Source organism: Achroia grisella, unplaced genomic scaffold (assembly GCF_030625045.1).
Source record: "Achroia grisella isolate CSIRO2021 unplaced genomic scaffold, CSIRO_AGI_Agris_v1 utg512, whole genome shotgun sequence".
Taxonomy (NCBI): Eukaryota; Metazoa; Arthropoda; class Insecta; order Lepidoptera; family Pyralidae; genus Achroia; species Achroia grisella.
In genome coordinates, this window is record NW_026712906.1 from 3,000,882 (window position 1) to 3,017,607 (window position 16,726).

Sequence of the window (16,726 nt, forward strand, 5' to 3'; positions counted from 1 at the left end):
TACTTTTTTAGAAGCATTATAAGTTGTCACGTAGTTTCAATTTTGATTTAGTTTTCACAAGGGAGGTGGCAGCTCTTACAAAATGTAGTTTTAATTGAAATAATTGTAATTTTATAATAATAATAATCTTTATAATATTTATAGACTCTTTATAGCACCGAATAAATTACAAGAATCAAAAGTTACTGAGTAATAGGGTACTAAAGGCAACCTTATTGCTTATACAATCTCTTCCATTCAACCTTTGGGTAGAGGAGAAAAGACAAAAAGTGGTAGGTGGCGCTAGAATAGAATTCATAATAATAATTATGGCAATAACATCACAAATAAATAATAATGAACAACACATAGTACATAAAATAAATAGTATATAACTATATATATAGCATAACAACTAGTAATATGACTATATTTATGAAAGAATATTTACTTGTAGTGTCTCTATTCAGGGAGGAATTAAGGCATCTTAGGATACATTTGCTCAATAAGTCTCAATGATAATTAATAAAAAAAATATAACGTCTTTAAAAGATAATAAAGGAAAGGACAATATTAACACCTGAAGTCACAAAAAAAATTTACATCCTCTTGTTTTGTGTTGTTCAAATATAGAAAGAGGAAGATCAAAAATAATAATGAAAACAAACTTATAATTTAATTACCGAGGGAAACATTTAACGGAAATTTCCGCTACGAAAATAAAGTGAAAACTTCCAGCCCGTGCAGATTCAGGCTAATTATTTTTCTCGGTGTAAAGCTTCCTTTGTAATTGCTAGAACGAACTAACAAGAGGTTAATTTGTTAGTTAACTTGACTGTATAATTAAGCATTATTTATTATTACCACGATGGTGCAGTTGGGATGATCGCGGGTTCGATTCTTGCACTATGCGAGATGGCTTTCAGCCGCTCTGTGAAACCTACCCGAGTCCCGAGTCTCGTCACTAATTTTCGTAGGGAAAAACTCTGAAGACCAAATTTTATTTTATTTTACTTATAATATAGAAAGCTTACAACATTAGAATAATTTAAAATATCGTAAGTTGTTTGTATTAGTCTGGGTGTTTACTTTATATTGTATAATAACAATAAGAAGAATAATAACGCTGAAAAATTCACAAGCTAAGCAGAACTTGTGTGCCAGGTATTAAATTAATGTTGGAAATAGTAAAAACATTTCTTTTGTAAATGTATATATACATCTATTTGAATCTTTGTCTGTTTGTTGGTGCGCTTATGCGCGCTAATCTCAAAAGCGACTTTATGGATGTGGGTGCATTTTTTACTTATGTATTAACTTAATAATAATATCTCTGGACAATTCACACAGCGCCATCTAGTCCCAAGCTAAGCAGAGCTTCTGTTATGGGTACTAGACAACTGATAAATATACTCATATACACTTTTTGTAAATACAAACATAATATGCATAGAAAACACCCAGATCAATACAAACAATCATACTCATGAAACCAAAATTCATTTGAACGTACGAAGAATCAAACCTGTATTAATACTAATGCACTGTCTAGTTACACTAACCTTTGTGTGAATAAAAAAAAAAAGTAACCATTGGAGTCGTATCGTATCAACAGCTAAAAAGACTGATAGGAGATCGTGGAAGGTGGGAGTTCCACCGTAAAGAGCACAGCTCTTAAATTATGAATGAATGAACTGTATACAATATGTTAAGCGCCAGATGTATATTACAAACAACTTAATTTACAGAGTGGAAGATGCAGAATGCGGCTTAAATATTCAAATAATTAATTATTAATGAGTGAAAGACTGAAATACTCAAACTCGCATCACAGTATAATAATAATATGAAACACATTTCTAACAATAAATACAATTGTGATAAACTTCGTGGAATTTTGTATTCATATTGAAATTATGCACGAAATAATTGGAATAATTTGTGCAAAATTCAAATTGTTTTTGACATCAAAATCGATGTTTCTCTTGTATCTACTTGATTTATTTAAATATGAATTAATATATTTGGGAGCACAGAATCGTTTTATACTATAAAATAATATTATTAAAAACTGTTTTTTTAATTTTAATAATATTAATTGTGAAAAGTTTTCATTACAATTATTTATCTTCTTTACTCACGTTTACATTTTAAACGCGAATAAATAATACAATTTATTATAATTACAACTGTAATCCCAGGTAGGGTAGTCAGTAACATTATTAACTGTTAACAAAAGACAACACAGGCTCGTCTCTCATATTAATTTTATTCAATGGTGTTTATATCAGCGGTATGTCAGTTAAATATGTAAAATTTATAATTATGTTTTTGGCGTCGCGTCACTCAGATTCGAATCTCAGTACCTTTATTCTCAGGGTTTACTCGTTATACGACGTGACGAGGCTAGACAACTGACTGACTAGGCTAAGCAAAAGCAAATAATTATAATATACAAATATTTTATCGAACTCGCAACTCTTACAAGTATATTAAAGCATTAGTTCCACTATACTGTAAGGTCATAAATATTTCATCTTTCAGATACGTTACCAAAATCTTCGTTTGACGAGAAGAATAAGGACCACTGGAACATACAAGCTCAATGGACACTCAGATCTAAGGTAAGACCCACCGCTGGTAAGACCTGCTTTGCACCACGTGTATTCTAACAATGTTTTTTTTTCGAACCAGTAGAGCTATTCTGTAAGCATCATTTACGAATTCCAAAGCGAAGACCACGGTGAGAATGTACATTTATATTCTGTAAAATTAGATAGCGACTATAGTGACAAGCTCGAGAGTGGGATGGAAGTAAAACAGGTACTAGTGAAGAAATAGATTACAATAGAGATAGATAGATATTAGAATTTAGAAATATAGCAAACTCGATAGCTAGATAGGAACCGTATATTTGCAAATATAACGTTTCTACTGAATACGAGTGAGATATGAGAAGGATATGAGTGCCTTGAGCGAAGCGATGAGTGATATACATAAGTTGATAAAACTCTTACAGAATACCAATGCAGCTACTAGTTGATTGTGTATTTAATATTTTCACTTTAATTACTTAGTGCTAGTCGGTAGGTTTATTCACGCGTTTTAACTTAAAAATGTAAAGATATAACATTATTTAAAGAGCAACGCGCAAATTTCTTTCTCGTCATTTAAAGAGGTAGTACACCGCTATAATATAATAATAATAATCTCAGGACCATTCACACAGCGCCATCTAGACCCAAGTTAAGCTAGCTAAAGCTTGTGTTATGGGTACTAGATAACTGATACAAATAAATAGATATTTTTTGTTTCGTAAATACATACATATTATACACAGAAAACATCCAGAACGATACAAACAATCATACTCATGAATACAAATGTTTGTGCCGTGTGAGGAATGGAACCGGCGACCATCGGACGTAAAGCGGTGTGCTAGACCGCTAGACCACCGAGGTCGTCAATACTATGCTTCCGATGGTCGATAATGGTACAAACATTTATATTTGTACGTATGATTGTTATATCGGCCTGTTTTCTATGTAGTTTATGAATGTATTTACAAAACAAATCTATGTATGTATTTATAACAGTTTTCTAGTACCCATAATACAAGCTCTGCTTACCTTGGGACTTAATGAACGTATGTGTGTACTGATATTGTGAACGAAGGACTGTATATATATGGGGCTGGTAGATATAATTATGCAAACACGGGTTTTAGGAAGCAATAATATAATATTATATACAAAAGTATAATAGCAGCAGCAATAGCAGAACAAGAATTGACAATATCATATATATTTTTCTATATAAAATAATAGACAAAATACATAAATAATAAATAAAGAGGTGCGTCGTGCACAGTTATATTGCATTATTATTAGATGTTTTGACTGCGGTCCTAAAGACCATCACTAATTGTTGCCACGCCCCAACTCCCTCAATATATCGTAACAAATTAGAAAATTAACCTATTTAGTCAGAATATAATACCCAAAGGGTAAAGTTCAAAGACTAACTAGAAACTAGGTGAAGTATAAAGTGGTAAACTAGTTCTGAAAGTTTCTCCATGCGAATCCCTATCTGATATACTAACACGCCAATTAAAGATGTTATTGGCATATGTACCTACAAAAACTATAGAAATTGGGTTACATATGTAAATAATAATATCTATGGACAACTGTTATAATCATCTCAGCCCGGAAGACGTCCACTGCTGAACAAAGGCCTCCCCCAAAGATCTGTGGGGTCGGTAGTAATTATAATGTAAATAAAATAGACCCTCAGCAAATGATAAGATGTATATTAAGGAAAATTGCCGCGCGATTATAATTAATTCGCCACAGATCTCCACGACGACCGGTTCTGCGCTACGCATCCAATGCCTTCCAGTCTTGTCTTGACCAGATCGTCGGTCCACCTTGCTGAAGGCCATGCTCATCTTATTATCCTCCACTGGTGCCCCGCCAGCGTAAACCATTAGCGCAGGCGGGTGCAGCATTACTTTATCATCCATAAAAAATACACATAGATATAAACAATCGTACTTACCAATAATATACGATACATACAATCGTATTACCCGCGAATAATTGTTATAAACTATAATTAAAAATAACTTAGAAAACATAGTAAGGTTTATATCTACAGCCTCGATGATAGCCTTCCGATGGTCGCAGGTTCGATTCGCACTGTACAAATATTTGTATTCTTGAGTATGATTGTTTGTATCGGTCTGGATATTTTTTATGTATATTATGTATTTAGAAAAAATAATCTATGTATTTATATCAGATACCTAGTATATAATAACTTAAGCTCTACTTAGCTTGGGACTAGATGGCACTGTCTGAATTGTCCAACGATATTATTAATTTTAAATTTATTAAGTATTTTTGTTAAGTTAATATCAACATAAGTTACAAATAATAATCATTTATTCAGCATAGCATAATATAGAGTGAAAAATATAGAAGCTTAAGTGCTAATATCGCTCTATAACCTGTATTGCAGGATAATACGATGTAGCTGGTTGAGAGGATGTGTGGTTGAGAGGATATTATAGATTATATTGAACTGACAAAATGTACATAAAAATATTGATCTCATATATTCATCAAACGAGCAACACACAAAATAATGTGTGTTAGAAAATAATTAATTATCACAGTAATATTTATTTTTATAATGGCTAGCCTCCGAAAGAGCAGCACACAAGTTTCTTGCTCATTCTTCTTGTGATGAATCAGGGTTTCGAATGAGTGATAAAATAAAAAATATAACTATTCAAAACTACTTGTATTGTGTTTATTTGAATAAAGATTATTTCTATTTCATGTTATAAATATTATAAATGCAAAAGTCTGTAAGTATGGAGTTTGTTACTCTTTCACGCAAAAACTAGTGAACACATTTTGTTAAAACTTTATAGTAATGTAGCTTATATATAAGAATAACATATAAGCTATTTATTATATTCATATTGAAATTTAACGTGGGTACAACTAGTTCATTCATAATTTAAAAGCTACGCTCCTGTCGGTGGAGCTCTTGCCACTTTCTGCGATCTTCCATTGTGCTCTTTAAATGTTGCTATGACACAAATAAATAACAATAATAAAATATAAGTTGGGGTGACATAGTTTAAACACGGCAGTATTTAGTAGACAATATTTAGATTGCCTAGCCATAATTAATTGCAAGTATCCAGGTTACTGTGCCTCATAATCTGAAAGGGCTTCCACTCAGCTGGTGCTGCAGCGTGTCACTGCAGCGCTCATTTTCAGTGAAGCCACTACTTGGAAAAAAGAAATAGCTTTTTTTAAATTTGTTTACTTTAAATATAATCAAATAAAATATAATATAACAGTATGTTAATTGGATGGATTAAATGTATGTGTAATCAGTGGATGGATATATATATTGCGATAAAATTTCGTAAATGTATTAAACAGAAGACTTACATAATTGTGTAATATTTTTTATGTAATATAGTAATATTTGACTTGCGCGACTTCGTCTGCATCACACTTATCATTATATATCGCCCAATTTACATAATATCTTTTTAAATTATAGCCTATATGTTATTCTGATCATACAACTATATTACTGTAAAGTTTCATCAAAATCCGTTTAGTTGTTTTTGCGTGAAAGAGTAACAAACATGCATCGATACTCACAAACTTTCGCATTTATAATATTAATAATAAAATTATACATTATTATCTTATCCAGGTTCTAGCTCCTTTGAACAAGAAGATAGCAAAGAATGTCATCCTGTTTCTTGGTGATGGCATGAGTATAACAACCCTGGCTGCCACGAGGGTGTACCTCGGACAGAAATATGGCCACTACGGTGAAGAACTACGCCTTAGTTTCGAAGCGTTCCCTTATACGGGACTAGCAAAGGTGAGTAATAAAAAATAACACGTATTTCATTAATTACGCACAAGATCATTTGAAAAGAATAAGAGCTGAGTATGTAGTCAGTTCTAGCTTGAAAACACTCCAAACTGACGGTAGATTTGGCATATCATAAGAGTTAATAGACCGACAATCATAAATATATTTTCATTTGGAAATAGAATAGAAATAATATTTATTTCATTAATCTTAATTTGAATGTACATTATACACGTATTTATAAAAAAAATGTATTTAAGTATATCTATCAGATGTCTAGTATCCATAACACAAGCTCCAAAGCTTGGTACTAGATGACGCTGTGCGAATTCTCGCAGGCAGCACACAAAAACTCTGAGTTATAATGGAATTAAAAATGCCTGCGCTTGGTCGCCAGTGGAGAACCATAAGCATGAGCTCAGACCATTTAGCCCATTGTGAGAAAATCACGAGGAATTTATCACGATGTTTTCAGGGACCCGCTTAGAGGTCAACCAGAAGTACTATATTACTAACAATGCTCTTCCTCTTATTATACTATTTCAGACATATTGTGTAGACAACAATGTAGCTGACTCAGCGTGCAGTGGAACAGCATACCTGACTGGGGTGAAGGCCAACAGTGGGACAGTGGGCCTCAGCGCGGCTGTGAAGCGGGGCGACTGTGCTGGCCAAAGGGACGGTTACCATTCCGTAACTGGGTTGATGGACTGGGCACAAAGAGCTGGAAAGAGCACTGGTAATATTTTATATCTACTGGAATTACCCTTAAATAAATTCAAAATGTCTCTTAAATTATACTTACTGGGCAATTAGCTTATTACTCACTAAACAATTACTTAAATAATGAGCGTGCATGAGCACTGGATTTTCATATAATGTTAGATATAGACACCTTTATAAAAATACATTTTAAATAAACTCTAATTCAATTGACTTTCTTTTCAGTTCTTCTCTATTGGATCTATATACTAAACTAGACGGTAAGGAAAAAATATAATATAAAAATTGTCCTATATGAATAAATGATTTTTTAATTTGAATTTACGTCTACTAATTAATAAAAATGTAACTTCACGATTGTTATCGTAGATGAGGTAGTTAGGGTTAAATGCAAAGATTGACATGTCCGCATTTGGGTGTATTTGTATACACATAAAACATTTATTTTAAAGACTTCCTGTGATTACTGTGTGACTGTGTATGTTCCGAATAGATAGAACAAATATCTATATATGACTATTCAAAAATCCTTATCGTTTATAGTAGTTTATTTGAATAAAGATTATTTCTATATCTATTACTGGGATTAATTTAGTTATAGAGGTTTCAATTACTGGACAGAAACCTAAATTGACACTCAATGTTTTTGTGTCAGACATAACAAAATATGCCCTATATTTTGTTATTTTTATAAAAAAACAAACAAAAAACTTTAAAAAATGCTCATTATTTCTTCAGATTCCAGTAATTTAACTCAAATGCTCGTTTCATTTTCATATAAAATTAAGGATAATTTTATAGAAGCATTTGAGAGATATTCAGTGAAGTGATGTTATTTAAGTAATAAAACGACAAATTATAAAACGAATTTAAATTTCGAACACAAAACTCTTTTATGACGTCAATTTAAAAAAATAATATTATCTTTTGTTTAATTACTGTATATTATGGCGGTAATTTGAAAATTTGAAAGATTTCGAATTTTGAAATTGATTAATTATATTTTTTTTATAATTACGAATTCGAATTTATTAATGCATAAATAATAATTTTTATTTCTACTAATATTATAAATGTGTAAATTTATTTTAATACTAGCTGTAGCTGTCCGCGTGGAATTTAACTTTATTTTTCTAAAATAATAGAATTTTTCTAAGATAAAAGTTGCCTAAGTTACTCCTCATTACATCAGTTACCTGCCAAAAAAGTCCCGTCAAAATTGGTCCAGTCATTTCAGAGGTTAGCCGGAACAGACAGGCAGACAGACAAAAATTGTAAAAAAAAATATTTTATTGTTATTCATATGCATGTAGTATAAAACGGTTATTTCAATATTACAAACAGATACTCCAATTTTATTTAAATGTATAGATTAATTACTAATATACAATTACAATTACTTTTAAACAGCTAAGTAGAATCGAATGAAATTTTATTCATATATAGATATATATCTATACAGTATAGATATATATCTGTATACGAATAAAATATAAACCAATAAAAATTAAACCACGTGATAATCTAGTATAGACTATACTAGATTATCACGTGGTTTACTTTTTATCCCAATTCTCGCAGGCAAAACCGCTGCGTACAGTAACCTATATAATAGCATATGTTTCCAGGTGGGAGAAGGGGATTGTCAGTAATGTGGACTAATGTCTAGTAGACTAGATGTCGCAATAGAGTGATCTGAGCTCATAACTATCATAAATCTTATCATCCTCCACTGGTGCCCCGCTAGCGCATGCCCTTTGCACAAGCGGGTGCACCTTTCAAATCAAACTAAATCAAAAATAAGTCATTCATGTAGGACATTCTAGCCGCTTATGAACGTCAAATTTTTTATATTGTAATTTTTCCCTACCGCCCAGTTCAGTAAACATATTCAATGGACAAGACCTAACAAGAAACTGAACAGATTTTTTTATTTTATTTGTTTATAAGAGAGTCAATTTATTTACATTATTTACTTATATAGGTATCTATGTCTAACATTAGTTCGATTACTCATTAAAAATATATATAATGTCCAGGTGTAGTGACAACCACACGGGTGACGCACGCCTCACCGGCAGCTTCATACGCCCATTCAGCCGACAGAAAATGGGAAGCAGATTCTGACCTACCGAAACACGGTCTACGTTGCGACGACATTGCCACACAGCTTGTTAATGGACGGGTTGGGAAAAACATTAATGTAAGTACATAATTTCAGAGGAACTTCCTCCCGCATACACTTAGATCGTGGAATGAACTACTGAGGTTTTATCGAGCGACTACAGCATGGAGTTTTTCAAGAAGTGTGTATTAAGGTTTCTTAAGGGTTGGCAACGCACACGTGACATGTGTTACAGTGTTCATGGGCTGTGGTAGCCGTTTACCCTCAAATGGGCCGTATGCCACCTACGTAAAAGAAATCAAAAGATGTAAATTTTTGTTACCATCCCACCTGATGGTAAGTTACAACCGTCGCCTATACACATGATCAGCATCACGGATATTACGTTATCATGTGATCACGTGGTACCACTTCGGGTGTTGCCACTATTATGATATCATACCTTCATACCCTATAATTTCAGTACCATATCTCATCCTTCAACCAAAGCACAGCTTCCAGAGCAAGCTGCTTTGCGACTGTATACAAATCTTAGTATTATTTTGCGGAAGTCCATTTCATTACTTAATGTATTTGTATTATGTTTATTTTATAGAAAAACTTAAAATCAATAGCGCGAACAATATTATCTGATTGCACTAAAAATGAGCTCGTAGCGGTTTCTATGTTGATTATCGCATGCCTCTTACTTGTTATACTGTAATTATTTATATAAAAACCACATCTATTAAAAAGAGCAACACACAAGTTTCTTGCTCATTCTTCTTGTGATGAATCTGTATTCCGAATGAGTGGTAGAATCAAAATATGACTATTCAAAAGTGCTTGTAATGAGTTTATTTCAATAAAGATTATTTCTACTTCTATTTCGCCACTTTTAGCTTGTGTGAGACCACAAACATTACGGAAACCTGCCCACCGACCAGGTTTCCGTCCACTGGAAGCATTAACACCTTGCCCACTAATGATCAAACTCCAAACAAGTATTCAGTGTGGAAACCTGACCACCGCTGTAGAAACCGTTATGACCCCCCACTAGCAATGAAACTCCGAACATTGTCAGATCTACATCCATATTATAATACATTTTTCGCCTCTAAACGAGACATCATAAGGGAAAGAATAAAGTAAACCTAGTGTCTGTTCGCCAAACACACATACTATTAGAAATTAAACAAAACAATACAAATCATTTAGTTACTTTGTAGAAAGTTTACATTCGTAAGTTGGTATGGAATAAACATAGACTCATTATAATTTTGTAAGATACGATAAATTAAACACAAGTGTTAAGAATAACCTAAAATTATACAATGTATAATTCGAAAAGGTCTTAATAAATGGATCAATATAACTTCATCCACAGAACCATAAATATCTAATTACATAATGCAGATAATATTCTATGTTTCGGAGTAAATTAATTAATTTTTTTTGTAAAGTTTAGACGTTCAAATTATAATAATTGTATAAATTTGTTCGTCCATAAAAGAAGAGTTGTTATTTCATTAGAATTTCGCTACTCTAAATTCTAATTAGAGATAAGCATGAATAAGATCGTTAGTTACGGATAAATTCTTCTAAATTACATCAATTTAATGTAGTTTAATAGGGCTTCTATGAAAATAAATATAATATATACATATATACGCAATCTATTAATAATTGAAAAGATAAGAACAAATAAGTTATTCATACCTATTATTTCATTAATTAAAAAATAGTAGGTAGTTATTTAACTAAATAATTATTTTTGTTAAATATGCAGCGCATAGACTAAAGAAAACGGAGAAATAAGGCCAGTATGGGTCTGGGTGTTTCTTATCTATATTATGTATTCACAAAAAATAAATTAAGTGTTTATATCAGTTAGTCATGTTGGGTACATGATAACTGATATAAATACTCTATCGTCTGTGCCGTCTAGCCCTAAATTAAGCAGAGTTTGTGTTATAGGTACTAGACAACCGATACAAATGCATAGATATTTTTTTTTCTAAATACATACCTACTATACTTTTATTATGATTTATACAATTGTTTGCAACGTCAGATGAATCAAACTCGAGTCATCCTTCGGAAGAAAAGCGTACGCTAAATCGCTAGACCATCGAAACGTCATAGATAATTAAAATAACAAATTATATTTTGATCCATAGGTAGTTTTTGGCGGCGGAAGAAGAAACTTCATTTCAAAAAAAGAACGCGACTCCGAGGGTTTCCATGGGCACAGACGAGACGGTAAAGATCTGATCAAAGAGTGGCTTCACAACAAGAGATCTCAGGGTGATGTAGCAAAATATATATACCACAGAGACGAATTGTTGAACCTAAATGTGGCAGATTATAATAGCGTTTTGGGTCTGTTCTCTCCGGATCATATGCCATACAATTTAGAGGCTGGTGATGATGACCCATCATTGAATGAGATGACTGAAAAAGCTATTAAGTTACTATCGAAGAATGAAAATGGATTCTTCTTATTCGTTGAGGGTGAGTTCTATATTATTAAATAAAATAGTTATCGAAGATGGTGTCGGCAGAAGATGGGGTTGTTAACTGTCAACATGGTGGTGAATACAACACTTGACTTACCCCTATTCCAAGGAATATTTAAGTCGATTGTCACCATCGTAGTTGTTACAGTCAATAGCAACTATTGGCCAGCGTACCCCGCTAAAGCAGATTTTCAGTGACTTCAACGCCATCTAGTTTCTCAGTGAAATAACGACCACAATTTAATTAATATAATTCGTACATAAGCTTAAAATAAACATATAGATAGTAAAGATTAAATCTAATTATAATTATGATATAAAATATATGTTCTAGAGGTTATATAATAATATTTATTTTGTAAGTACAAGATGTAAGATTCGATTGACCATATGGGTTCTACTAACCTACTGTCTTTAAATGTAGCCACAATATTGTGGGCACACTTCAGTTTGGTTTAGAGTTTAGACGCTCAAAGTAATTACATATAAGTAAAAGAAGAAGATCATAGTCTTCGTGAAAAAAGTGCATTTTACGTGGCAAGCAGCGAGCAAACCAGGGAGATATTTTTAAATTTCTGATCGGTGTTTCCATTACTGAAAAGTCAGTCAGAAAAGTAAATTAACATAGACCTTTTTTAATGGACCAAAATTTGAACTCTCGATCTTTGAGCGTAAGTCAGGGTTGTAATCTCAACTTGAGGTCAACCTGATATGGTAGCAATTCCCTTTCACCCCTATAATGTGACATTAGCTTCAAACAAAAAATATTTTTATTATTATTATTACTTTAGGTGGTAGAATAGACACGGCACATCACGAAACCAAAGCTCGTAAAGCGTTGGATGAGACAGCCGAGTTTGCCAAAGCCGTTGAAGCAGCACTGAGGATAGTTGACCCTGAAGAGACCTTGATTGTCGTGACTTCAGACCACAGTCATACTATGACCTATAGCGGATATAGCAAGCGGGGGTCAGATATTCTTGGATTTACGAATAAGGTAAGAAAATAAAATTGAACGTACCTCAGTGGTCTAGTGGTATAAACACATTATTTTACTTCCGATGGTCACAGGTTTGATTTTCGCAAGGTAAAAGCTGCCTATTCATGATTACGTAGTAGCTAGTTTAGCACAGTGTTGGTACCTCAGTCTCACCTATTTCAGCCGCCCAGCAGCTATTTTGTAAGCAATATTTGGGTTGAAGGTTGAATATGACAGTAAAATTGCAGTGTACAGAAGCAAAACAATCTAGTCCTTTGGAATGGAGACATATGAGGTATATCTACGATCATCACATGATGACCTGATATCCATGGTTATGTACTTGCATATGGGAGAACTACCATCAAGTAGCCAGCCAACTTGTTCACATTCCAGCAATATAGAAAATAAATTTATTGATTAAATGATATATAAAAGGCTACCTACTCGCCCAGACTTCGCACGAGTCTATATGTATTATACATATAAACCTTCCTCTTGAATCACTCCATCTATTTATCTATCATCATCATCATCATCATTTCAGCCCGAAATACGTGTACTGCTGAACAAAGGCCTCCCATAAAAATCTCCAGAACGATAGGTCCTGCGCTGCTCACAACCAACGTTTTCCTGCGTTCTTGACCAGATCGTCAGTAAAGTCCAACTAAACAAAATATTATTTTCTAATTTTTTTAGATGAATGCATCGGATGGTTTTCCATACATGACCCTAAGCTACGCCAACGGTCCAGGGTACAGAAATGAAGAGCAATACGCAAGGTCCAATCTACAATTGGAAGATATAAGTAAGTAACACAATATTTAAAAGTTAATTTTGACGGTAGTCAGTTTAGATTTAATGTCTTAATATATATTAGTAAGATATTAAATGTGAAAGTTGGTGAGTATGTAACTATGGATGTTTGTTACTGTTTTACCCAAAATTCACTGAACGGATTTTAATTAACTTTACAGTTAAACAGTTTTAACTTTAACATAGCTTAAACATCAAAATAACTAATAGGCTATAATTTAAAAAGATATCATGTAAATTGGGCGATATATAATGATAAGTGTGATGCAGACGAAGTTGCGCGAGTCAACTAGTGTATAATAATAATAACCCTGAATAATTCACACAACGTCATCTAGTCCCATGGTAAGCAGAAGCATAAGCTTTTATAGATACTAGAGAATTGATATAAATACATAGATATATTTTTTTTTTTAATATATCTAAATATATATAACTCAAAGGTGACTGACATAGTGATCTATCAACGCACAGCCCAAACCACTGGACAGATCGGGCTGAAATTTGGCATACAGATAAAAGTTAAAACGTAGGCATCCGCTAAGAAAGGATTTTGATTAATTCTACCCCCAAGGGGATGAAAGTTTGTCAATTTTAAACCGACCGGGCTGAGACTTTGCATGCATAAAGCTACTATGACGTAGGCATCCCCTAAGAAAGGATTTTGATAAATTCCACCCCTAAGGGGATAAATTAACGCGAGCGAAGCCGCGGACAATGGCTAGTGCATAATAAATGTAGAAAATAACCTGACCGATATTAACAATCATGCTTATAAATTAAAATGATATTATTTATGAAAGCGATCATTTCTTTCATACATATAACGAATAAAGACCGTTTCATTTAATTTAATACAATAAGCATGTATTATTTATTACAAAAAATCAATAACTCTATTATTTGGTGATCAATCAAAAACAGCTAACGTTATTGATTAGTGGAATGGTAATTAGGAGTCGTAACCAAAAAAGCACGCCACGACTTCATTCATAAAAATGTTCAATATCATTACAAATTTTCCTATTACAAAAGGGCTGATAAGATGTTGTTATCACTGTATCTTATGTTATGGATGTGTATTTAAACTTCTTTGATTAAAATATTAATATATTTTATGCAAAAATATGGGTAATAAAATTTTTCTTCGAAATTTCAGGGAAAGTTGAAGTACAAAACTTGTTAGTAACCATGAGTACTTTCATATCCTTGCGGCTTTGTATACATATACCATTTCCAACTAATTCTGTACAGGCGATGGTTAACATTTCCGTTACCTACATCTACACATATAAATAAAATTGGAGTGTCTGTTTGTAATATTGAAATAACTTTAATTAATATGAATATAAATACGGTGCATACACCAAAAATTTTTTACAACATTTTTTGTTTGTTTGTACCGGTTAATCTCTGAAATGACTGGAGTGATTTTGACGGGACTTTTATTGGCAGGTAGCTAATGTACTAAGGAATAGAATAGAATAGAATAGAAAATCATTTATTCAAATAAACTTAATTTAAGCACTTTTGAATAGTCATAACAATTTGTTTTTTATCACAAGAAGAACGAAGCTGTCACGGAAAGCTGTCTCATTTTATTGTGTGTTGCTCTTTTAAATTTTAAAGGAGTAACTTAAGCTACTTTTATTTTAGAAAATTAACGTTAAATTCCACGCGGACGAAGTTGCGGGTACAGCTAGTAATATATATAATTATAATCTGTTGCAGAGAGTCTCAACTTCACCTTTCCATCGCTAGTGCCAATATCCCGCGAGACTCATGGTGGCGAAGATGTGGCTGTCTTCGCGAAAGGACCCTGGTCACATATCTTCAGCGGGAACTATGAACAGAACTACATACCTCACGCTATCGCGTTTGCATCTTGCATCGGCCCAGGATTCACGAGCTGTGAACATTGATAGAAATTTAATAAAACAAATATAGGAAATTTAATTAAACTAAAACAAAACGCGATCAGAAAGTGTATTAAGTGTACGTGAAGATACTGTGAGTATAGTTTGCCGAGATGAATATAAAGCGAGTTTCAATAGTAGCAAAAAACGAAGACGTGTGAAGGTAGACGATATTCATCTGCCCGCAAAATTTATTTACCATCTACCCACTGTACTTCAGTTTTCCCGTGATCATGGCGGTTGAAACAATACTAAAATATAGGGGAACTCAATAAAAATAAATAAAATGTGGTAAGATCCCGGGATTTTTCCTTGTAATTGTAAGTATAAGCAAATTAAAAACATACTTCTCAAATTGAGAATATGTTACTTAAGTATAAGCAAATTAAAAACATACTTCTCAAATTGAGAATATGTTACTTTATTCATAACTAGTATTGAATACAGCCTGTTACTCAAAAATAAACATAACATTGCGACTGTTATCTCTAGACAGGGTAGTCATAGGCATTGTCAACTTACGATGTTGTGGTGAACGCAATATTTGATATACCCAGCTTTCGCTCTATTTGTATCCAATTTGGTAGAGATCTACCGTAATTTCTCTAATTACTTATTAGTTTGATATCGGTAGATGTTACTTTCGAGAGTCATTTAGAAATGTCAATTGCCATACAATTTCTTTATATCAGTAAAATTTGAACAAACGAACTTTTGTGCGAAAGTCCGAATATTAAATCGCTAGGACACGACGCTCTCGAACACGAATCTATTTGTTGAATTAATACTATAAATATAATAGATAGACTGTTTGTTAATGACAATATTAGAGACAATTCTATAGACAACCTACACCATATTCAAGGTAATCTATAAATAAATAAAGCAAAAAAGTATTTAAGTAATTCTGTCAGTTGTTTGGTATCTGTATATAATAGTAGTAATAACCCAAGTTAATCCACAAGAAGGCCGAAACTAAACAATACTCGTATTATGGCTAGTAGACAACTGTGTTATGCGCAGCACCAAACGTGCAAAAAGCACTAGACCTCCAAGCCGTAAAGTATATTTTTGAATGGTAATGATGTTTGGTGTTATTGTGACACCAATCATGGTAAAGAATTAAGTGTTTTTAATTGACTTCAATATATGCATGCAAAAATGCTCACTTCTTGCATCTGCTTACGTATGAGCAAGTAATAATGTCATGGAATAGAATGGAATACAAAGAAACTGTTTAAGCAGTTTTGAATTGCATGGATTGGTACAGATGATT

At 32.7% G+C, this 16,726-nt stretch overlaps 1 protein-coding gene across 1 annotated transcript; it reads left to right on the plus strand.

The window, feature by feature from the left end:
• Positions 1-2,519: 2,519 nt before the first annotated feature.
• Positions 2,520-15,456, plus strand: LOC131846850 (membrane-bound alkaline phosphatase-like; the record flags this gene model as incomplete). The annotated part of the gene is made up of 8 exons (XM_059196269.1): positions 2,520-2,603; positions 6,226-6,399; positions 6,940-7,132; positions 9,156-9,319; positions 11,401-11,734; positions 12,531-12,736; positions 13,418-13,526; positions 15,266-15,456. Coding segments are annotated over 8 exons (1,455 nt in total), but the record flags the coding sequence as incomplete, so codon positions are not given.
• Between the last annotated feature and the right edge of the window lie 1,270 nt (positions 15,457-16,726).